This window comes from Rhyacophila brunnea, unplaced genomic scaffold (assembly GCF_057557595.1).
Source record: "Rhyacophila brunnea isolate RB1 unplaced genomic scaffold, BYU_Rbru_1.0 scaffold_19, whole genome shotgun sequence".
In the NCBI taxonomy this organism is placed as follows: Eukaryota; Metazoa; Arthropoda; class Insecta; order Trichoptera; family Rhyacophilidae; genus Rhyacophila; species Rhyacophila brunnea.
In genome coordinates, this window is record NW_028232848.1 from 30,805,837 (window position 1) to 30,832,642 (window position 26,806).

At 33.2% G+C, this 26,806-nt stretch overlaps 1 protein-coding gene across 1 annotated transcript in view; it reads right to left on the reverse strand.

Annotated features, from left to right (window-relative positions):
- Positions 1-26,806, reverse strand: part of Ncc69 (sodium chloride cotransporter 69) — a 135,593-nt gene that overhangs the window by 107,536 nt on the left and 1,251 nt on the right. The window contains exons 2-3 of the mRNA XM_085945873.1: positions 14,257-14,375; positions 1,220-1,334 (exon numbers count right to left, since the gene is read on the reverse strand). Coding sequence (XP_085801999.1) covers positions 1,220-1,334; positions 14,257-14,375 — 234 coding nt within the window. The remainder of the gene's footprint in view (positions 1-1,219; positions 1,335-14,256; positions 14,376-26,806) is intronic.

Here is a 26,806-nt window from a genome sequence, read left to right on the forward strand (position 1 = left end):
AGATTTATTATTTTTTAAACGCATTTATAAAACCATTAGTAAAATTTATGTTCACATTATTATAGTGAAATATTTACGATGAAAAAATATATTTATAATCTCTGTGATTCCAAATTTGACAAAAATTAGGCATTATATTATTCAAAAAATAGGCAAGATTACCACATTTGAAGATAATTCTAAAGATACTGATTATAAGCTATGTCGTTGACCATTCAAATGTGATAAAACATCCTACGAATAATGATTTTTTTATAATAATTATTGACCTAAGAATAAGGTAGTATTTTTTTTGAAAAAACCGCGTAGTGTGGCCAAGAAGAATGTACCCGGTAAAGGTAATACCCGTCCGCGAAGGAGGCTACGGGGCGCGGTAAATATTAGACGGGGTAAGGGCATATTATGTCAGTGGCACTGACCGAACTCCGTTTATTTAATTTATTATTCTAAGGTTTTTTTCGAAATGGACAACTATCACACCATTTTTGTGTGCGCGCTTGCATACTGGTATATTAAATCGACTTTTGCAATGCAGTACCTACAAAACGAAAGCTTTGGCACAACGTTGTGTGTAAAGAAAAATGAGATGAAATATTTATGAATAAATTGTATTGAAACATCCACAATTCAATAATACAGTAGACCTAACCCTTTTGAAGGCATATCAATACAACTTTATAAAAATAATTCCAGTTGAATTGGAAATAATGTCGCTAAAGTAGGGGCCGAAGATTATTAAATATCCCGGTTTCGCCTTCTACACTGTGTAACACAAGAGTAAGCAATGATCAAACTTCATCGGTTGCAGCACGGTTGCTTTTATCTCATTTTTTATATGTAAGTATTTATAATTAATAAGTAAGTATAATAAAATGTAACTGTTGTACCCAAATTTAACTGGCGTGACTTAGTGAGATCTATTAAGTCATCGATTTTTGTAAATATGGCTTAATATAGAGATAACAACTAGTATGCATGATAAAATGTTAAAAATTTGTTGGTATGCCTCTTCCACGGCCAAGATTGTAAATATCTTTTATTTTGTTAACTGTCGATTCATGGTGGAACTGCATTGTATTGTTGTTTAATTTAATAAAACGCATTTTTTTGTAGTACTTATTCCACTTTTATCCACTGTCCTTTTATTAAATTAAACAACAATACAAGATTGTAAAGTTAGAAAAGAGAAAAAATATGTAAAATATCAGTTGTCACTAACCTTTGAACTGAGAGTGGCATTATGAAGTTCGTCGAGGGTTGGCCTGTATGCCGCATGTATAGACATGATATTCCTATAGTTGTCGAGACGAGGCAGCGCTTCTCTGGTAAAATGTCTGGAAAAGAAACAACCAACTTAAACACTATTGCAAAGTCATTGTAAAGATCGACATATTATATAATACTAAGTATACCCAAAAAATATTAAATAAGTTAAACGATGACTAATAATTAGTAAGCAGTAGATATTTTTGCATCGAGAATGCTATTGCTATGCTCGTATGGTTGTAGATATGCCATGTAACCAAAGCGTAAAGGTTTCGGCTTTTGAGTAACACGATTCGATGTCTCAGCCAAATGTAAGAGATACATTGGTACGACCGCGCCACAAACATTCAAGTTTGTAAACTGACACGTTAGTACTTAGACTTGATGACAGGTGTGATAATGAAGAAACTTTTAATATAGCTACGACTAGGGAATCCAACCCGGGATACCGGACAATTTTCGATACCTATGAATCCCGGGATTAGTAAACATAATCCCGAAATCTTCAATTAATATGTGTACAAAATTATGTTAGTGAAGTGTATGTACCTGCGCATGTCACAGGGAGAATGGTCGGATGCTCACGGATAATAAATAACATTTTTTTGTTGTCATACGCAATCGTAAGAACATCAGAAAAATAATAAATTCGTTCATTTAACCAGCTAGACGCCACGCCACTGATGTTCTGGCACGCGAACGGCGTCTAACCCAGTGTTGCCAAGTCAAAATTTAAAATTTCAGTAGATTTTGACAAAAAATTCAGAAGATTTCATAAAATATCAGTAGATTTTGGAAAATGTAGTATATTAGATATAATTTAAGACTAATACGGATAAAAATAACTAATAATATTAATTTATTGTAAACAATGATAATATTAATGGATAAAATGGCGCTCTTGGGTAGAGCTTCTTCGTCAATTTAGAAGTGTAACACATCAAAAAAGATCGTGCGTAAATCATTTCAAGTTTATTATTAAAATAATCATCAGTAAACTTACAATTATGGAGAAACACAAATATCAGTAGATTTCTTGAATTTCGAAAAAAATCAAAAATTCAGTATATTGGCAAAAAATATCAGTAGATCTACTGAAATTTCAGTAGACATGGCAACACTGGACTCTAACCGCCAGTGCCACGGACGTGCAGGCGGGCACTTGTTTCTACGTCGAATTTTATAAATGTTGTCTTTTCTTAAATAAATACTTCACATTATTATCGATATTACAATATTGGACGTACACAATATTAACATTAAATGTCTTAAATAGTATAAATTTAATTATACTAGACATTTTTGACCGATTTTATCAATGCTATTTCTATAAATAAAAAATATATATTAGGTAGCTATCGAAAAAAAAACGCCAATCCTGGGACCAGTCCCGGGATCGTCAAATTGTAATCTTAAAATCCTGGGATCAAATTTTTGGTTCGGGATTGGATTCCTAGCTGCGACATAATTTACTGCGAATGCCGCCCGACAGTGTGACTAGACAAAAGAAAATGTGCCGCTTACAAGAGCAACCTCCCCAAAACTCATTGGGAAATGTATGTATGTTTGGAGAGGAAGTCAGAGAAAAATAATGTATTTTAGGAAACTTTATTTCAATATGTTTGTTTTCAGAACAGATATTAGATGGCAGCATTATTGATCCATCTGTATTTACATTAAAATTTGTTAAAAAAAATAGACAATGACAAAAATATAAATGATCTAAAACCGATAGTTTTCAGGGTTATTTTATAAATCTGGTGACAAGGTCATGGTTAAATTAATCAAACCAACATATTTTTCAGAATAATTATTGGTCGAACACGATGTGTAGAGCTTGTGATTTCTCGACTTTTTAAATTTATTTTCTTGGTCTATTGATTGTTCAGTGAAAAGTTTTAACAATCCCGCCAAAAATATACTTACACGGTTTTTTGGCATCGCTACTTCCGAATCTCAATTTTGATTATTGCTGGTAAGAATTCTTTTAGTGTCCGTGAAATAAACACATGTTGATTTTTCATTAAAAATTCTACATTTACATACTAACCCTTGACATCTTTTGTAATACAAAAATAAATTGCAGAAACTTTTTATTTATTATGCTCTGATACTGACCCATTATATTGAGGATTTAAAAGAATACTTTTTCATATTCTTGTATTTTTAAACTCTTCGATTTGCCGCCTTTAAACAGAAGGCAACGTACTTAAGACATATTCATATTGTATTCAAATTAGATTCAGTTTATGTAATTGAATAAAAAATATTTTTAATAAAAATCCTTTAAAAACGTTTTTTCTGATCCACCTGGGTGCTTCCCACCCGCAACACCCTCGCTTGGTGCATCCCTGGGTTAGACAACTAGATAAGAATCACTCCTCGTAAAACGTATGCTAACATAATCTTCTCCCGTGGATGCCCACTGGCTTTGCTTGTGAGAGGAAATTGGTAATGTACATTTTAATATTTTTTATAGTAGAACAGATGACCAGACCAATAAAAACAATTTTAATCAGTGCGGTTTAATGTTCATCTCTTCTAAGCAATCAGAGATCCCAAAGGATGCGGCCAGCTAATGATAAGTCTCATTAATCACTATCATGTTATGCCTCAGGTGTACAGATAATAACATGACAAGCTTTATCAGAGAGCAGTCTATACCCCGCGGGAAGTAGTAAAAAATGTATCAGTAAAATATATTCGCCAACTGTAAATCGTCTGCGGTCTGAAGTTTTCTATGCACAGCACTGAAAGTAGGTTCGTTCATACATTATTCAAGTAATCGTTTTTGTTATTCGAATGTAAAAAAATGCCTATCTCAAAACGCAAACTAACCTGAAACAGATCGGTGTCAATGCATTTTATTTATTTTATTTGACTGAAGTTCGGCTTATTACGAGGTTACGAGTGAAAAATATCGATATATTGTAGTACCTACCTACAATCAGTGTTTTCAAACCTTTTTTTGTAAAATCTCGTAGAACCTACGTTCAAAGAAAATATTTAACATTCTGAATTAGTATAATATAATCACAATGACGTTAAATGTATAATCTACATTCTATATCGAAAAATAATAATAATATTACTATTTGTCTAGATTCCGCATACACGAGTCACTTTAACATATTTACACATTATTTATACCTACAATGCTAAATGGCATAGCAAAACACACATCACATAACAATTAATAGTATATAGATACACCAATGCTATGCTAAACACTTCGACATAAACAAAAGGAATACTTCGTGGTAGTCTCCGACGTTCATTACCTGACATCTAAAATTCTTAACTTTTATTCATTCATTCCATTCGATGTTGCTACTAAAATTCCCATCCCAAATAGAGCTTTTGATCGAGAAATATCGTTCCGAGAAATCTCGAGAAATAATCAGAAAAGACCAATTACGAATCTCGAGAAACTCATTTTGTAAAATTTATCTTGAGAAATAATCAATGAGATTCTTGAGAAATCAAGAAAATATCACTAGGTTAAGCTTTCCAAGAAAATTTTATATCTCGGTTATATTTGCCAAAAGAGCTAAAAAAGCTTTCGATGTTTATTTAGAATGATTTTTTTTTTTAAATGTTGTTATTTTTTTTTTGCCGGAATAAAATCGGTGAAAAGAGATAATTCCGTAATAAGGTCGATAAACTCTCAAGAAATCAAAAAGAAAATCTCTCGATTATTCTCGAATCTCGGGAAAAAAGGCCGAGCAATCAAAAGCAATAAAGCTCATGGTACCAATTTCAATAATAACCAAGTCGTGATATCTAAGTAATTATAAGTTATTTCTTTAGAGTCTAGATTTAAACCACAGAACAGATTAATAAATATAATTCCGATAGGCGATACCGCAATACACTACATTTTGACCCTGGTTTTTGAATGTGTGTGTCCTACAAAAATGAACCAATTTAAAGACGTGCAATAGCGTGTGTTACAACCTTCAAATACACCAATATTGAATGATATTCCATATTCTTCCACGCTCAAGATCAGTTACCTGTTACTCCACACCCGTTAGGTATTTCAGTTCCGATTATTTCTGAGTTCCCTGATTTAAACCTTGTTACAGCCTCGACCAAAGGACAACCCTCTTCCCATTATTTTTGTGTTTTTGGTAGAGGTAGGACGATGAAAAAACGACAACACTGCGCTACTACCTATGGATCGAGGCTGTGTCGTGCTAGGGTGCGTAGTGATAATAATAAAAGTGATAATGATATTGATAACATAACATTGATAACGAAAAGCTAATTCGGTGGTTAATAATTATACTTAGGCAGTTACGTGTAATATAATTAGTTTAATTAAAATACTTACATTACCTACCTCTGCTAAGTAAGTCGCTGATGATGAATATAGCAAATGTCATTGACCCAAACATTCTTTGTTAATATTTTCTAATATGAGTTTAGTTGTTTAGTACGAAGTGAATTGTACCTATTCTAATTTATGTTCATAAAATAATACGGTTTTAAAAGTTGCACACACATGTGCGGCATTCATTCATAAATAATGCATGAGAATCTTATAAATGAAATTTAAAAACGTCGCAGTATAGGGTGGTCAATATGCAATAAATTTACTTGAATCAAAATATTAGGTATTATTCGAATGAAGGCATTTTTTCACCAAACTTATTCTAAAGACAATTACGTAGGTACCTACTCGTTATGAAAATACTGTCGATGTTATATTTAATAAATTTGGTACATAATAATATGAATAAACACGCGCGTTAACATAATTTTACTCCTTACTTTAATTATAGTTTGTCAATTTATGGCTACGGCCGTATGTTGTAGCTTAACCACTAGGGAATGACAAAAGAAATGGCGTATTTTAAAAAAACACTACCTTATTCTTAGGTCAATAATTATTATAAAGCAATCATTGTTCATAAGATGTTTATCACACTTGAATGGTCAAAAACATAGCTTATAATAAGTATCTTTAGAATCATCTTCAAATGTGTTAATCTTTCCGATTTTTTGAATAATAAAATGCCTAATTCTTGTCAAATTTGGGATCACAGAGATTATCAATATAATTTTTTATCGTGAATATTTTACAAAAATTATCTCGTAATAAATTATACTAATGGTTTCATAAATGCGTTTAAAAATTAATAAACGTAAAAAATCTTAACACCACTGCACAGTTATGTACCGAAATATGACTATATTCTAAAACATTAGAGCGAGAGGTTTAAAAGAATACTATTTTATGTAACAAAAATACTTTATGCAGTCATCAAATGTTTAAAATAACTATAAAGGATAATAAGGCTTCAAAATTATATAAATAGATTATCTACAACGTTTAAGGAGTGTCCAGGATCATGGTTTGAAAATACAATAAAAACTCAATTTTGACCTTCGACGAACATGTTCCCCCTTAACAGAATTTTCTGATAATTTACACTTTACAGTATTTTAATTAACCAATTCGTATCTGAAAGCAGAAAAAGAGAAATAACTACGTATTAAAATGAATTATACATTTACAATTTAAAAAAAGTTATAAAATGTGCGCTCATTGAACAGCCTCCTCTTATTAATATATTATATTTCGATAATCATATAGATTTTTGAGTAATTCATAGTTTTAGTGTACTTATTTTAAATTTAATTTTATAAACATTTCAAAAAAAATGTGTATGACATGAAATCGTTTTTATTTATATCGAATCGAGACGCCACAAAATTGAAACGGGTCGGTGAATTATTTTCGTATTCGGTTTCCAAACTACCAAATGGGAAACTCTGACTTGAAGATATTAGCACTGCGTCTGTGATTCAGAATAATAAAATATACTTACCTACCTTATAGTAAATGGCAAAATTTTAAATATGTTCAAGTACGTATGTAAAATAAATGAATAATTCCAATGAAATCATAAGTGTTTGCCGATATCTGATTAGGTATTCAAAAATGTTTATGCATTTCGCCGAGTTCTCGGTAAATTATGATTCAGGCAAGCAAAAGAAAATACGTAGGTATTGCAAAATGTGTGGTTTCTCTATAGATAAGTGATATGAATAATATTCGCATGGGATGCTGTACAGTGTACAGGGCCGCATTTAGGGAATTGAATTTGTTTGAACATGTATAAATACTAATAATTTCCCGCGGAATTCTGGGGCTCTGTGAGCCATGTCAGGGGTTCCGTAAGAATCCACTAAGGTGCAACTTGAAACCAATTTGGCAATAGAGGAAAAAAGGCTCAACGTGGTCTATGTTGAATATGTACTTATTGACGTACATAGTAAGTGTTTTGCTTGGGAAGGGAATTCAAAATTCTTATTGTAGCGAAAATTTAAGGAATCCAGTTGTAAGAAATACTCTTCGTCGCCTACTACGCACTCTTCATTTTATTTATGTAAAAGCAAATAAAATCTGCACTCTAGTAGATGTATTGCTATACAATTTGGGACAGTCGCACATTTAAAATAGTCACGACTGGGATATAGTTATAAATCAAAACTGGGCGCAATGTTGCATCTTTATGCCGGAACAGTGACGTCACGCGGCTAGCCAAAATTAATGGCGGAGTGCGACATTTAGTTTTATACCTGCGCCACATGTCGGATGATTTTTTTTTTCAAACTAAAATGTCTAAATTCTAAAATGGATTCGAGCTGTCTGTAGAGGTACATTAAATTACGTGTGTTCTGAGAACACGAACAAAATCGACACATTCGACGTGCTGCAGTCGGACGAGTTATGACAATATATGAGAATATGCGACGCTGCTATGTGTTTCTTGGCTTCAATATTTTTTTGCCTGCGGTGCTGATACGTTAAACTATTTGAGAATACAAAACAGTAAATGGTATCGTTCTGCTTAAATAGTGGCACTTTGGTCAGGTATGTCATTGACTACTGCTTTACACAACTATTTTGTTATTTAACGACTCGGGCACTGTGTGGTCCGGTCAGGTATGGGTTCGTCGAGATTTATCAAAACGTTTCAAGGGAACCGCCATATAAAAAAAATATTAATTAAGCCTCGTATAATATGATAAACTCGTAGTAATTTTGTCATACATTATAAGAACATAAATCGCAAAAATCCAAACATATAATATTGTCACTTTATTGAAGTTGTACACCCGATCCTCTTTTTGCACAGGGGATATGTTCCAAAGACTACCGCACAAAATAAAACCGTGTAAAAAAGATAAGGTGCCCATACAAAAATGGTAGATGATGGGTTCCATTACTTAAAATCAACTCAACATACGAAATTCTTAAACTCTAAAATAAATCGAATTTATTTATTGTTTATACATAAAAAAGATATATACATAAAACACATAGTTCTCGATTTCAATTAAATTTAGCATAGAGAAATATATTCATTCAGTGTCGTTACTTGACAATAAACCTGCCCGCTTACTGCTGTTTATCGCTGGCGAAAAATAATTCTCATCGCTGGTAATATTTAATGAACGCCGAAGCACGCGGCGCGTCTCTCGTATCGAATCTGAAGTGACTGACTAGTGGCGCCATGTATTTACCTATGTATGTCTGGGCGACATCTGGTGACAACATATTATGTATGCAACAGAGGTGTGCGGTCCACTACAACGCATTTTTTTCATAAATGTACATACATACGTATTTTTATTCTTTTTAGTTTTTTTAAACCGTGTTAAAGCAAAAAAAAAAATAGTCGGTACTTTCTTTAAACCGTGCAAAAAGAGCACAACATATAAAAAGTAATACCGGAATTCGGTGTGAAATAAAGTGGGATTGTAAACCATATTAATCTAAATACGGTCCTGAAATAATGACACAGACTTCAGCACGAGTAACGGTGGGTGATTCATTAAAATTTTATACATACACCCAGTCAGAGAACAATCACACAAGTCTGAATTTAGCACATTATCGCGGGTTACTAAGCGGAACTAGTTTGTCGACTGCCTACCCAATATTCCGTGCTCCTTAATACGGTACTGTACAGGTAGTGCCGATATCAATTACCACGTGTGACAACAGTTTTAAGACACAATCATTGACCATTTATTTATATAAAGTCAGTCATATTAAGGCATAAAGCCCACCAAAGTGGCGCTCTGTACGAAATAGGCCCCCTCCCACCCGCGCATTACCCTTCACCTATGTAATAAGGGGCTCAAGGAGCACAAAATAATTATTATTATCAGCGTCTCTCATAACAAAGCAATAAAAATATTATTAAATTTCTCGGGCTTGTAATTAATATTCACGATGACACCATTCTACCAGCGAAATATCGGCACGCAATAACTAAACAAAGAGTTCACTGTTATTAAATAATGCCTTCTCGCCCGTCTTATCAACGACGCTGCCAGAAGCGTGATTTTGTTTGCCGTGTTCAATGAATGGACTACGTTGTATTTTCTTTAATTCGGCCGCTGAGAAGCCACACAACGGTGACTCATGGGGCGGGCGGGCACAATGCGTCGTCAAATTCAGTGTGCGCTGGCGTATTTGATTACGTTGTATTTTCGATGATTCACATAGAATATGCGCGAGCGCCCCGCAAGTCCGCTTTAGTGGACTTTATGCCTAAGGCTATACCTCAGTTGAGGCATGGTCTAAAAAGATCATGGCTAGGCAATGCGCGGATTGCGGGTCGCGGGTGCAAATGACGCATGCCGACCGAAATATAATTTGTCATATAAATCCAACATGCGTTCATTTAATATTCTGTTTATCGGTCTATTAGTAACAATAATAATATATTCATTGACATGTTTTCTTTTTAAAGTAAATGGGTAACGTTTTTAGTCATCTTTACACGATTTAAGAATTAATACCCCCGTCGCCAACACGAAACAAATTGACATATTTCCAGCTCGACATTCTCTCTCCGAATGCCAGCGAGTCCAAAATTTCGTCGCGCATATAGTTGAAAATTTTTTGCCGTTTCACTGAAGTATCGCCTTAAATTTATATATTACAGTGGACATGTTAGCAGAATAAGCCAACGGCACGAATGAGAATTTTCAAAGATCATCCGTATCGCAATGTGGGCAAGGTTATTTTTCAGCTACGTTCATCGGATCACAAAAGAAAGAATGAATTAATATTTGAGTAATTATAATAAGAGTCGTTAACGAGGGATTTTTATTCTTTAGTTAGATGCATCAGACAATCATTCATTTATTAATTTTACTCATCAGCCTGAACAAAACCGGTAGATATGTGACATTTTTCGATTCTCCGAATTTATCAATAAATTCTTATCTGCATGTACCTACTAACATCCACTAGTCCCCCCTTCGGGGATTAGACTGGAACTGGCTTCTCACGGTCTTATAACCATGTGTTAGTTACAATTTAGCTAATGTTAATAATATATTATGTTTTATTTAAGTAGTGTTCTCAGCCATGAGGAAAAGATAGAATTGATAGCCAGTAGAAGAATACATGTATAAAAGTAAGCATAAAGTGTGTAACAAACATTTTACCTAAACCTAAACCAAATATTTTACCTATATTATGAGGATATTAGTTTCAAAGACGTAATATCCATTTATGTATGCTGGCACCCCCCAAAAATGAACATTATCAGAATGATTTTATACATTGAAATTGAAAGCCAATAAACTATACCTTTGGGCTTACTCCGGGCTTAGACAAATAAAAACACGGCAAAAAAATGATTTGTAATAATTTTATTCTCCAGCGCCCTTTTTAGAAAAAAAACTTAGATTTTAATTTCTAACACAAAAATTTTGAAACAGTTATGTCAGGTTTTTTTAGAAACACAATCCCTAATGGAACTGTCAAAAAATTCTCGGTGTCCACCCGAATTCCGGAGTGGTGTAGGTCATGGCTGGCCGGCGTGTCGGGTTGACCAGATAAGTGAGATAAACACACATCATAAATTAGCTTTAATAGTAAAAAAAGTCAAGTTAAAGCGCTAGTTGTCTTCAATAATGTTATTATTTAAAATTATGTGGTTGTACGATTATTTTAATTGTGTATCTGTACTCGACAACTCCATAATTAAAATGGATGTATCAAAATAAACAAAAAATTATGTAGATGTATTAAAAATCGCCAATAATTCACTGTATAAGTACCCTTAATTTGAACTGAAACACAATTTGAAGAACGTTAATGTAGTGTTTCACACTGCCTTTAATCGTAGCGGTAGGTAGGGGGCCCGTCAAATATCCTAGCCTGAGGGCCCGTTTCAGGATGTCGGGACCATGGTGTAGGTACATCGAGTGCAATAGACAAAAGACCGATAAACGATAAATTAGGCTGTGAAGAAGAAAAAGATCCTATGGGACTAATTTACATTCTCCTCCTTGCCCCCCCCCCCCCAATATTAAATCCTGGATGCGCCACTGCGGGTCGATATTATACATATTAAGTTAGTGCATACATACTCGTTCTTAAACTTCTTTTCTTACTATCCATTGTCATGTTCCTTCTGATGAAGAAAAACCAGTAATGCAAAACGTCTCCTGCAAACGATGCGGTCGGTATTTATTTTATTTCCGGGAAGTGTGCACGAGGATACAATAAATTTAAAAAAACCTCTCCATTGCGTCGATTTGCAAATGAAAATAATCAAAGTGGAATATTAATTGACGCATAAATTTAATCGATGTCTGGCACTGATTTATAAGCTTGGCAATAAACATCGCATAATGAAATTGGTTTAGTTTAGTGCATGGGTAGCCAACCTTTTCAGCAGCCGGGCCAGATTCTAAAAATGAGATTTCCTACCGGGCCGCACAACCGATTTTTTTTATTATACAAAACAAAAAAGAAATATAATATATTATATGTTAATCAAATAAAACAAAAATGAGAATCAAACATATTTATTAGATTAGACTTTTTTAAATAATAAAAAATAAACAAAATAATATTAAAATAATAAATTTTAGTGAGAAGTTTGTTTTTGTGTGGCAGAACTAAGTGCATCAATATCGATATCGAGTGAGGTTGTTCCTTCACCCAAACAGTTTACCAAATGCACATCAGTGATTCGTGTTCTCACTCGGGATTTGATATGCTTCGTCCGACTAAAAAGCTGTTCACACGTGTAAGTGTTTCCAAATAGCGAAGTCATCATTAGAGCTTGTTTGTAAAATGTAGGATATTTCTCCTTGTCCAAATGTGTTTTGTAAAACTCTTCCAAACCAACCTGATGGAATTTCTCCTTTAACTATTCATCGCAACATATTTCAGTGTTCCATTTGTAAATTTCCCGGTAATAAATTCACGTCTACGGAGAATGGCGTTGCAAATGCAGCAAAAAGCACACGGTGCTTTTTAAAATCTTGAGCCAATATTGAATCTCAATTTGCGAAATTAGCACATCAAGCGGCAGCATTTGATATTATTTTTATTTTCTCACTGCTCCACGGGCCACAAGTTGACACCCAGTGAGCCGCATGCGGCCCGCGGGCCGCAGGTTGACTACCCATGGTTTAGTGCATTCGCGCGTACAGAAAAACGGGATATTGACATATTATGTATTCCACATACGTGAGAATGAGTACCTATATGTGGACATTGTTTTATAAATTCTTAAAATATTCTCATTCGATGTACTTCCTTAAAAATTTTGTATTTACACTTTCTACTGTTTAATAAGTTACTGTTACAACTGATCCATTTCTTTTTTATATACCTACCTATACTGTTTTAATAATTTTCCCTCTTTCTTTGTTTTTCTAATATCATATTGTGAACGTCTTAAATTAATAATTTGTAATGTTCTGTTTAAAAAAAAAAAAAAAATTTTGATTTGATGAGTTGGCGCGATTTGTCGCCACTGATGGACCTAGAAAATGGCCATAAGCTGCCGACGAAGAAGAATAATAAATAATAAGTAATGTTCTATACATCTAAATTATACATTGTATTTTTTCATTCATGGGGAGTCCGGACCCACGGACTCTCCCCCCTTGTGCGCAGGTGTGGTTTAATGATATTCAGTGCACCCATAATTTCGTTTCAAATAATCATTTATCCATATTACTTTAAGAATTTGAGGAAATACAACATTCATTTGGTATTAAATTACAAGCAGGGGTCCTACCCCCTCTTTTCCTTTTCAAAATTTACTACATTATGTAGGTGAAGTAAGCAAATCGCCTGCAATGGAATTCTGTTTGGTGTTTAGTTAACATCTGAAAAAAGTACCTATGCTTACTGCTATCACTACATTTTTCGATTACCTATTAATTGTTAATGGACCGATCGAAATGTATTATGTTAAACGTTTTATGAAAAACATAAAATAATTAATGCTCAATAAAGTAGGCATCAAAAAAATATAAATCACTACAACAGAAAAAATTAGAGCGTTCGTCTTCAATTTTTAGGAGGGGGCGTTTGTTGAGAAAAGTTTGAGAATCACTGGTCTAGAGCATGGGCCCTATCGGCCGATAACCATTTTAAGTAAAATGGTCTATCTCTATTAGGATAGGGCCTATATGCTCAGGCATGAATGGTAGATTATGTAATTGACTATTTTTTTTAAATTATCTTGACAGATAATTTGGGATTCAAATAGAAACTACAAAGGTACCTACGTACAATAATAATAATAAATGGTCATAGGTCATGACTCATGACTCATGATTGATGAATGCTAGTTGCACCGATATTTATGGGTGTCAAAAATGTTTCGATATTTTATGGCCGATACTTCGGTACTTAGGTACTTTTATTATGGACACGATAGGTTACAATACTTTTGCCATTGGTGTGTTTTGGTTTTAATTTAGTTTGGAAGAAATTTGGTTATACGTACATAAATAGTGTCTCGAGAACCAATTATTCTTTCAAACCGATACGTCTTACAAAGTAACCCGTATATAATAAAATTATACTTTTCTTCCCATACGCTACCAGTGTAAATACTTTCTTTCGATACCAATATTGTGTGTTGATAGTTTTTCTTTCGGTTTCATATCCCATTATGGCAAAATTACTATTTCTATTCTCACCTGAAGCTTTTGGAGTATCTGGTGTCGTGGACGTAGGAGTCATTGTGTGCTGTCAAAGGATCGTCGCTGTCATCGCCGGAATGCTCATCACTCGTATGGCCACCCTCAGCCGCCGCCATCTAAAAAACAAATGAATTGAATACTTGCAGATAGAAAATTATTTCATTTTGAAGATATTCTAATATTATATGAATGACTGCACACTTGTTATTTCAGTTTTAATTCATTCAATAATAGGTTCTCGAGAATTTCAGATAGATTTATTGATTTCTAGTGTTGATCGGCGTGATCAACTTCATATAAACACATTTTATATTTAAACTGGCTTAATTAGAATGTAATATATATATTAATAGATTATGTTTTAGACCAGGGTTTCCCAAACTATGTTCCGCCGAACCTGAACAGGTGTTCCGCGACCATTTGGAAAGGTTTTATACACTGCAACACATTAAAAGTAAAATAAGTAAAACTAAAATAATTAAAGAATCTACTTCATATTGAAAGGTGAGTGATGATAAATCTGCACTGATGTTTATGACGTCAAGTATCTAGATAGGTCATGGCTCCCACAAGGGGGGGGGCTGGGCTTACGGGGGGCCCGGCGTGAGAGATCGACCAGCCAAGTGAGATAAACACATATCACGAACATGCACTAATAGTAAAAAAATGTCTGTTTAATAATATATGGTTTTTCTATGCTTACAATTTTTGATTATTGTCGATATTTGACATGTCCATAATTGTGCATATCAACATAAAAGTGGGTGTATTTAAAATACGAAAAATCGCTAAAAATACCCTTAATTTTACCTCGAACACCATTTGGAATATGCAACTGTAGATCTTCACATTGCCTTTAACCTTAGCGATAAGTAGGAGGCCCGCCTAAGATCCTAGCCTGGGGGCCCGCTTCGGGATGTGGGGGCCATGAAAGGTGGATTACCATCTTTTCTCACACCGTGCGCATGAAAAGATGGGGTATATTGTTTTTAACTGACCGGCTGAAAAGTCTTGTCAGTTTAACGACAGTTGCCAAAATTGGCGGAACGGTTAGCTGCGCTAATGAATAAACTACAAAATAAACTAAGTGTTCCATTGCAGAAAAAGTTTGGGAAACCCTGTTTTAGACAATAACTTATAAACAGTCCGATGTGATACATCGATTGAAAGCAGTCGATGTGTCTTTCTTTAAGGATGAGTTAGAAACAAAATTGAAAAACTATTTTGATTCTATATACAACAAACATTATTAATATTATTGGCATTCTCGAACGTTTAGTTTGATAAGAAAAGTGGATACCTATAACATAATATCAGTTAGAAATAAGTTTGAAACAATGAACGATAAAGATGCATTGCATTCAGACGTTTAAATCTTCATCAAATGCCTTCCAGCCGTTCATTATGCATGCTTATAAATGCAAGGAAATTAAAAAAATATATACATTTACAAAGAATTACGCGAGCAATTTGTTATCAATTTTCCGATCTCACTTTTTCTAATATGTATACACATGCCAGTGGCGAAGACTCTTCCATTCAACTTTCCAAGAAACTTCTTAATTAAGAAAAATATTAAATAATATAATCACATTATAATATATTCAATATGCCCAACGACATCTATCGTATAATTGTCATAATAATTTTACCACCTATTCCACTATTTTAATAAGCACCATTTATTCGCTTCACATATTGTATGGATTACGTTCGCGTGAATCGAAAACTTTTTTTATATGAAGTTTGTTTCTCATAATTTCAAGACGTCTGCGGCGTCCCATATAAATTGGTAAGCTATTTAAGGAGCGATTACATTTTACGTAAGTGCACAATTATTCAAAATAATTTATAAGATAATTTAAAAAAATATTTCTAGGGATTCAATCACATATAAATATTGGTTGTTGTTAAAAATAATAAATAATTTATCTCGTGATTTTTATTTGTCAGTTAGTTTATTCATAGACTAAGACAATTTATTCAGCCAATTATGTAAGTTGAAATCTGATATTGTATCTAAGTCTGTGTTTTAAATATAGAAGTATTTTAAAATGTCTAGTTTACGGGTTAAATTATAAAATGTTATGCAACAGATTCACAATAACGGATATTTTCAATATATTTTGAGCGTATCTTGCGTTTATATTTAAGAAAATACATATGCTTTCTCCACAGCCTACCTGTTTACAAAAGTCACCCTTCGCCACTGACACATGCCTACGTATAGTATATTATGTCAATATAATATATATAGCAATTAATTACATGTTTGAAACCTGTTCCACCCATATAATATAATATGTATGTAGGGGCGTAAAAACGGCGTCTAACGAATTATATAATATGTCACGTGTAATCTACTCGTTTAATCCTCATTTTAATTTAAATTGAAAAAGCATAATCATTTCACGAAATCTTTTTTTATTTATTTCGAACAAAATTGCCATCATACAGTGTGCTTATAATATGTAACCAGATACTTCGTTTTCCCGTTGATTTCAAAACATGGTTAAGTACAATTTGCAATACTAATGAATGATATCTGCAAGAAATTGAAACCTTCCATGATAGTGGCAAATATAAACAAATGATCGCAAAGCTCTTTTGCTGGTAGATACGAGTATAATTTAATCTATTTGTAAATTATGCAGAATGTGCAACATGAAGCGATAACCGTGTTATTATTACTGGACAGTGACGTCCCGTGGGGGTAGGCAGATTGAGCGTCGCTTGGGGGCGGCAGTTACCCGAAGGGCGGCAAATCAAGGAGAATCATTAGGTATATATAGAAATAGATACCTAAACAGCTTAGTAATAACATAAATATCTTTCCATTAAAAATATCTGCTCACTGGTTGGCACCAAAGTGTATTAATTACTATAAAAAAATTAACAGGACTATATTTTTTTGTTGAGTTCGCGATGTCTAGTTTACTTCCATTGTCCTTGGACGTCGCGTCCTTGGTGATTTGCGAATTACAATTAAATTATAAGTAGGTACATACTTACATACCTGATTTAAAATGTATCCAAATATTTTTGAGAGTCACTCGCGAGTTTTGGAAGTTGTCAGGTGTATTTTAAAATGTATCTGAAACCGTGGACTCGCAATATTGTCTATTGAAGCAGAGGTGGCATTTAAATCAGGCATCTCTTTTCGCAATGTATCCATACAACACATGTACCTATTAGATATTGGTGTCATGAAAGGATGATAAAAATGCGGTATAAAAAAATGGGGCGGCATTTTGGCGCTGCTTAGGGGCGGCATTTTATCTAGGGACGTCACTGTTACTGGATACCGTGTCAAATGGCATAACATTAAAAATTCCTCTACAGTTCCCCCCGTCAATAATTAATTCATTACATAATTGATACGCACAGGAGAAATTAGAAAGTATATTAATAAATGGTGATAAAAACAAGTATTGACCTATATCCCGTTATTCCATTAACTAAAAGGCGACCAATTTGGTGTTTTTAAAATGTATGCGTATATTTCGTTACATACCTAACTACATAATTACGGGTTGTTTTTACAATGTGATTGATGACTTGGAAATGTTATTATTAATATTTCTGTTAATAGTTCAGCGCTCGAAATGGAGCGAAACGCACCGGAGCGAAACGCACCGGAGCGCAGCTCCTGTTCATGAAATCTCCGACTTTATCGTTCTCTCTCGTGGAATAAATGAAATATTGCATTCTTTTCGTGAAGTATCAAAAATAATATAATTATTTACTTAAAATATATTTTTAAAACTTTATACGAAACTAAATGGATGATTATAAAATTATGTTTATGATGTGACGTAAACCTAAATTTCCGTCCGCGACGCCGACAATTTGCATGCCATAATCCCATTTGGCCGTCTGAGTTTGGCAAATATAGGAATAACAAAAAAATCTAACACACTTCGGTATTTTTACACCTATAATTCATAAAATTATTACATAAAAATATGTTAATACTTTCGGAAAATAGTCAAGCGCTCCGGTTCGTAAAATCGACCATTTCGAGCGCTGTAATAGTTAGATATGACTACAGTTTTTTAGAGCGTGATTTTCATATCATTATCTTAATTATTATATTGTGAATCTTGACTATATTATTAATTCGTAAAAAATGTTGAAAAAGGGTATATGTTTATTTCCCATAGACACCACGTCGCCACTTTGCAATGATTTATCGGAATGCTATTTTTATACAATAATTGCGTTACATTGTAATAAGTATCTATATTTACTTAAAAAAATGTTTTTGTCAATAGATATTTTGGTTGTCACGCCATTATCAATACCGGTGATTCTCAACCGCTCCATACCTACTTTTTTTAAATACTGGGATTTACAATTGCATAATTCTCATTAATGAATGGGACATTCATAAGTATTGTGTATTATATACATCAGTGGCGAGGGGCAACATAAATAATGCACACTTTCCCTAATTTGTTTTCATTGAACTAAGAATACAATTTGCAGATGGTGCTGGTTAGTTTTTTAAATTACACAAACCCTGCCTAACCAACCCATAATAGTTTAGGTTTGCTATGGGCGATCCCACAAAAATACATATAAAAATACATAAGAATACATATTACAGTCATTACAGATGGTGTTTAGTTTTTTAAAATTCATTCAGCCCATGGTATACCAAACACAATCGATAAAAATATTATTCTATCTATGAACGATCTAAAACTATGCATGGTTTAATGGCACAATTTTAGATATTTTATAGATAAATGAATAGTTTAAATTACATTTCGGCGTGATTGGGTATGGTGTCCCCACGCGCGACAGAAATAAAGCTTAAAATAGGAAGAAAATTGAAGGTTTGAAGATACCAATACTTATTTCGTGTTTATTCGGACAAGGAAAAAAAAGTTTACATAATAAATCAGATAAGAAATTACATTTCACTTGTTTTAACGGCCCACATGCTCAGCGTAGGTCAAAATTGAGTTTTTATTGTATTTTCAAACCATGATCCTGGACATTCCTTAAACGTTGTAGATAATCTATTTATATTATTTTGAAGCCTTATTACTTATCATTTATATTTATTTCAAACATTTGATGACTGCACAAAGTATTTTTGTTACATAAAATAGTATTCTTTTAAACCTCTCGCTCTAATGTTTTAGAATATAGTCATATTTCAGTACATGAATGTGCAGTGATGTAAAGATTTTTTACATTTATTAATTTTTAATCGCATTTATAAAACCATTAGAATAATTTATGACGAGATAATTTTAGTAAAATATTTACGATAAAAAATGATATTGATAATCTCTGTGATCCCAAATTTGACAAGAATTAGGTATTTTATTATTCAAAAAATGGGCAAGATTAACACATTTGAAGATGATTCTAAAGATACTTATTATAAGCTATGTCTTTGACCATTTAAGTGTGATAAACATCTTACGAATAATGATTGCTTTATAATAATTATTGACCTAAGAATAAAGTAGTGTTTTTTGAAATACGCCATTTCTTTTGTCATTCCCCATACGGCCGTAGCCATAAATTGACAAACTATAATTGAAGTAGGGAGTAAAATGATATTGACGCGCGTGTTTGAACATTTCAAGAAGTCACAATATGTCACGTAATTAAGTATTTTTTGGAAGGGTTGACAGGCGACCGGGGATCGAATTCACCGTTCGGTGGTTCACGTAGGCGCAGACGTTAACGCCGACTATGGCTGTGTTTGTATGTACGTATTCCCCTTATATACGCCGTCATACCACGTCGACTGTCTTCTACATATTTTGCTACGGTAGTTCAAGTAAGCGCAGATGGTTACATACGCAAAACACTTTCTTTGGCGGTGGTAGAAAATATGGCGATGGGATTAGGTATCAAATTCTAGACAATCCTTATCTGTTATTTTACATGATACACGTTCGATAGATGCCAGCCAAAAATTCATAATGAGAGACGAAGGTCCTAAGATTTTAGATATTTTTTCAAAAACCTCGGATAGGTTTTCCACCTAGTAAATTTAATAGATCAGCAATATAGGTGAATTCCCAATATTAACATGACAAAATACATTGTTTCGTTATCTAATCTTCATTACCAAATAACGTCAAGGTTATTGATAGTTATCAGTAAATTTAAGACCTTTTTGCATGTAGGTACATAATGGAAAAGAGTTAATATTATACATATCTATTAATAAAGGTCGATAAAAAAATAGTGTAAACCAGATAGGTATCTGAAAACTATGGTACACGTACCGATATTGTGACATTCACTTATAATGTACCTATTCGAGTTCTAGTATTTTAAATTTATATGTAGGTGTGTAATTAAATTAGCGATGGCGTGCGGTGACGATTGGCTAGGTATAAGAATGCTGTTAAAGAATTAAATATATACTTACTATTTATATTTTATATCGATTATTTCTGGGGATGCAGAGCATCTACAGCACGGTTGAACATTTATAGACATGTTTCATAAAGACAAATTAGAAGATTAGTAGAGGAATTATTAGTAGAGGGATTTTCCAACATGCTGTCTTCGCGATAGCGCTCATAGAACGCGTCGAGCGGGCGAAGTCGGCGAATGCAGTGTTTATTCATAACCATAATCACACGTCTCTTCCCGCGCACTACCCTTCACCTATGTAATAAGCGGCCCAAGCAGCACAAAACAATTATTTTTAAAGCGTCTCTCATAACAAAGCAATAAAAATATTATATTATTTCGGGGCTTGTAATAAATATTTACGACGACATTATTCAACCAGCGATAAACTTGACACGCAATTAAATTAAACAATGATTCTCTGTTATTAAATAATTGCTTTTCGCCCGTCGATCGACGAGGCCTCGAGCGGCGTAATTTTGGTAGCCGTGTTCAATGAATGGACTCCATTGTATTTTCTTTCATTCGTATCGCCGAGAAGCGGTGATTCGCGAAAAAACGATGATTCATGCGGCGGGCGCGTATAATGCGTCGTGAAATCCAGTGGGCGCTGGCGTATTTGATTACGTTGTATTTTCGTTGATTTACGCGCCACTTGTAGAAATTTTGCGCGAGCGCCGCACTCGCTGCGTCAATGGGCTTTATGCCTTCAAATAAAATAATTTGTTTAAAAAAAAAAGGGTCACTCGGGTGTCCACACTTTTGTATGAGACGGCCATTTTTAAATTATTTGGAGGTCTAACTTCTTTATTCATTTTAGAGTGATAACAGTATCTTTATGTACTTATAATTAGTTGGATTGCAATAACATGCGATGTTATTTTTTATCTCCGTAAAATACAGAAATTAAAACACTAATTTTGATTAGCTTACTACCTATTTCTATGGAAATGATGGTGTTATAATAGATCCATCACTATAAGTTGTCCGCTGAGTGTGGGCGCCACATGCCAACATTTGACATATCATTTCATACTTTTTATACTGAGATAAGCTTAGTTCTAAATTCTAACACGATTTATGATAGTATATCTATACCAACACAACTCAGTTTCATCGTATAACGGACCCAATGCGATGGGTGAGTGGCTAACCCTACAGCATCTATCTACCGCACGCCACTTGTAATTAGGTATTATCAAATCGTATAAAATTACAGCGTTCGGAATGGACGGGAACGCAACGGAGCACAGCTCCGAGAAAAGTACTCGAGACTACCGCTCACTCTCGTGAACCATTAAAAAAGCGCTCTGGTTCGGGAATTATTATAAAATTCTTTACATTAATTTACAATTTTTAATAAAGTAGTACTGTAAACACACACACACACACCTATTTTTTACAAACAATAATAAGATTTTAGGTTTTAGGCGATATAATAAAACATAAATTCTGATAATTTCGGTTTAGTATTCTAAGATTTGCCTTCCGACACCTTAAATATCTCCGAACATTGTATGATACTCGTTTTAGTCATTGAACTAATTAAACGATCTTCAATAATATACCTATAACTAGAGGCGGCTCTCATGGTGCAGTGCGTAAGGCGCTCGCTTTCCACTCGAGAGTTCCTGGGTTCGATTCCCGGTCAGGACACAGAATATGTATGTGTTTTTCTCAAAGCCTGGGTGTTGTTCAAAATTACTAACAACCACCTTGCACGAAAAAGCAAGGATATGGTTATTAATAATTCTAAAAAAAAAAAAATATATATATATATAACTACAAAGTAGTCACGTCTTGTGGTCGCAGATAAACTATGGACTGTTTATATGTGGCAGATAAGGGAAGAAAAAATAATAATAAGTACCACTTTTGATTGCATATTTCGTAAAAAATGTTTTTTTCCCCAGCAGCGCAGAAAAACGTTACCTTCCAAAAATTTTAGTAGTAGTGCATATTAGATACTTAGTGCATACGGTCCGGTTTATAAACTATTTCGAGCGCTGATAAAATTGTTATATACACCTTTTCACCTCTATAATGCGTGACATGTAATAATATGAATATATGTGGCTACATCAATAAATAATTGTCTGACACGTGAGATAGCAGCGATAACGACAAAAATCTGGTAAAAGTCACATTATTATCGTTAACATTTAACTGATTGCGAATTGCCATGGTATGATCAAAAGCACCACCCGGCACCCGTACATATAGGTACCTAATATTATCACTTCGGCATCTTCAGATATACATACTTATAAAACGATTAAAGATAATATGCCGCCCATTGCTATCGCATACATCGGTGTCGAAGGGTGGAGGTAGACTGTGGAGATCCGACATAAATAGTGCAGACTTGTTTATAATATTACTTAATACTATCGACCGAGGGTGCTTGATGGAATTTGAATTTCAATTCTACTGGATTTAAGTTTTGTACTATTCCATATGAGTATATGGAATAATACCAAACATAAATCCATTAGAATGCCATACTTATTTATTTTCATTAAACTAATAATACAAATTTCAGGTGGTGTTGGTTAGTTTTTTTTAAAGTCAATTGAGACATTATTCTATCTATAAATTATTATCTAAAAAATTCCCATTCAATTATACATTATATTTCGTAGATATAATAATATTTTTTATTTATTATGGTTTGGTTTAAGCATGCTCAGTTCTATTCCAATATTCTCAGTTTAATGAAAATAAATTCCTATATATAACTGACAGGGTGTGCACTATTTTTATCGGATCTCCAGAGCTGATCTCCACTATTATGGTTTGGCTTAGGCAGGGTTTAATACTTTAACTGAATTTCAAAAACTAGCTAACACTATCATTCTGTAATTTGTATTATTAGTTAAATGAAAACATATAAGTATGACTGACACAGTTTAGCGTGTATTATTTATGTCGGATTTCCACAGCCTACCTCCACCCTTCACAACTGACATACATACATTCAAAAGTAAGGTTTATTTTTTTGCTACAGCCAATGTTATAATAATATGATACCTACTCAAACATACAAATTATTTCGTCTCTGTTCTGGCAGAACACACTAACTGGAGAATACTAGTTTTGAGTAATTTGACTCTAAGTTGTTAAAATGTTTGAAATTGTCTATCATGTGAGTTTATTAAGTAATCGTAAAAAGGATGACTTTAAAATAAAGACTGTTTATTTATTAAGAAGGTTTCCAGACGGTAAAGTTTGAAATAAGGAACATTTTGGTGTAACTAACTCAATATGTAATTTTTTCGAATTAGTGTCTTCTGCCAGAACAGTGACGATTTAAACTTTCACGTCTTTCAAAAATGTAATGTTTATACTCGTACCTATAAAAATGCTAAGTAATTGTCATGGATGTTGTTCTTCAATAATAATGGAACAGTCAATTTATAGTAAAAGTAGATATTCGACTATTAGGGTAAACTAATATTATGAAAATACCTCATAATAAATGATCCCAGGCTTTATCAGACCGATTTCTTGTGTATGTTTACATGCTGTCCGGCTGTTAAAATTAGAGGAGATCTTTATTTGGCTACGTATTAAAAACAAATTTTCATTTTTCACAATAACTGTAGGTAATAAATCAATTAAACCATGAAAACGTCATAGTGTACAAAAACTTAAAAAAATAAAATTATGTGATTTTACTTACGCAATGATCGCAGTGCAATTTTGTTCAATGTAACTAACTGCTTGAATTAAAATAAATGTACTTATAATAATAGAAAATTTATTGTTACAAAATCAAATGAATTCAATGAGCAGTTCAATTACAGTGAATGTACCTACTATAAAACAAGTAGGTACTTGATTACGGACATGATGAGTGGGGTCCGGAGTTGACACCGTGACTTTTCATGTATACTATCGTTTCAGGTAAACGAATCACAAAATAGACCGCAATTCTCATATTATGCATACGAAACTTCCCTCAGCACCCGGGCTCCATCAAAATGAAAACTCATAAAATGGAATTTTACAAAGTAAATATTGCATCTACTATCTACACTACATATTATCTGCTTTAGATTTCAAACTAAATAGTAAATACGTATATAAGCGATACTGGGAATTAAATAAATTTGGGTTTTTCTAAAGTACATACCTACTTAAATACATATTATAAGGAAATACAAAAATATGAGAAATGATTGACTTCCCGAGTGAAGCTGTAAGAAGGTATGATACCCAAGTGAGGAGAAAGAACCTGAGCGTGACAAATACACAGTCATTGTTTTTCAATGTGTGTTTGGAGCCAGAGTATCGACCTAATAGGTTGAGCAAGTGGCTAAATCAATTTCTCGTAAAAACAAAAATCAGTTAATATAAACCTTCACTCTGTGGAAGCCCATAATACGATCTTCTTAAGGTCGGATATGGTGGAGAAATATGAGATGAACTTAAGCACGTGTAAGAATACTTTTTTGTTTGAACGTTGTTTTTAATACCTAGTTGCGTATGTAGGTACCTATAATAAGCATTTAAGTTTGTCACGTAAACAAAACGCGCATTTAATATTGGTAATATTTGAGATCTGTCCGTTATTAAGTAATACATCAAAGCTGGCTTCAACGCCTTGGTGTATGGCGACTTTCGCATTTCATTGATCTGATGAGTGATAAATATCTACAGATATACTTAGCCCATAAATCCAAATTTTGATATTGTGTTCAGCGCTTTCGATATACTTAGTGTTACTTAGTACTTGGTGAACGAGGCCTACAAAGTATCTACTTTTCGATGATGTTAATTTTTTTGTTATATATACAATAACTGAAAGTAAATCAGGGCTTTTCTAATCGCAATGAATAAAACAAAAAAAAAATCTTAGTAAAATTTAAAAAAAAAAAAACCAGATTTAAAAACTCTATGCTTGCACTCGAAAACAAAATCCGATGAATATTTTTTTGTCTCCGCATGAAAATAATATGTAGGTAGGTACCCGTACAAAAAATAAATAAGATTATTTTACTCGTGTATTTGACGGACATTCTGTTTTGGTCGCTTGTGAATTATGAATAATTCCGTGACTAAGTGGATCGTCTTAATATTTTGAAAACAACCCTCCAAAATACAGCACCAACAATTATTTCGTCTCACCGATCCGAACACAAGTTTGTATTTAAAATTACATTAGACAAATCATCGACCTAATTGCCACACTGTGTAAAATTGCTTTACGAAACAATACAATTTATCAATAACTAAGTAAGTAGGTACTGGTACTATCAATAATTAATAATAATTGAAACTTAATGATATAGATAGATAGACAGCCAATGCGAAAGAAATGACTTTTTAACGTAAACAGATTATTATAAATATTTACATATAATAAACCAAAACTACAGCAGCACATGTATAATAAGTACATACATAGTTACATACTTCGCACGCTACAACCTTGCTTAGTGGAAGCTGTTTATCGTAATATGAAGATTAGTCAAGCTTTACTTTGGCCAACTGAAAGATTATATCATTATACAAATAGATTTTGTATAATATTCAGGCTTATTATGTAGTTGAAATAAAGTCAACTTATTTTGTATATCTCCAACTACCTATACCGATACACTGAGAATAAATAAATTACAGCTTATTAGAAACGACGTATTAATTACGATATAAAGTACCTAACCCGGCTTTTCCCAGGTGTGATAATTAACATTTTATTGGTAGGTACTTATTTCATATTTGACAGTGTGCGCCTTTTTTATTTAAGTAGGTAAGTACCTATTTTATTTCTTTTGTGATATCAAGTAATTATCTCATATTTGAAATAATTTTTGAAACATCCTATTTAAGTTATTTATTATTCATATAGACACATGTATGCATCATTATTTTCATCATTAGTCGTACTAAAATATAATGCCGGGTCCACACTGGCAACATGTCGCGCGACAACCTCGTTAAATTTTACGTTTTAGTTTATCTATTTATACTACATGTAATAAATAATTGAAGTAGGTTATTTCAAAGAGCTTCCTTTTGAAATCCAATCCAAAGTGGTACGGTTCAGAGCGCCCGACTCTGCATCCGTGGCTTGCCACTTGCAAAAATAAATTTCAATGTGTGTTTGATCCAGTGCACGGACCGAACGGGTTGGGCGAATGGCTAACAATCA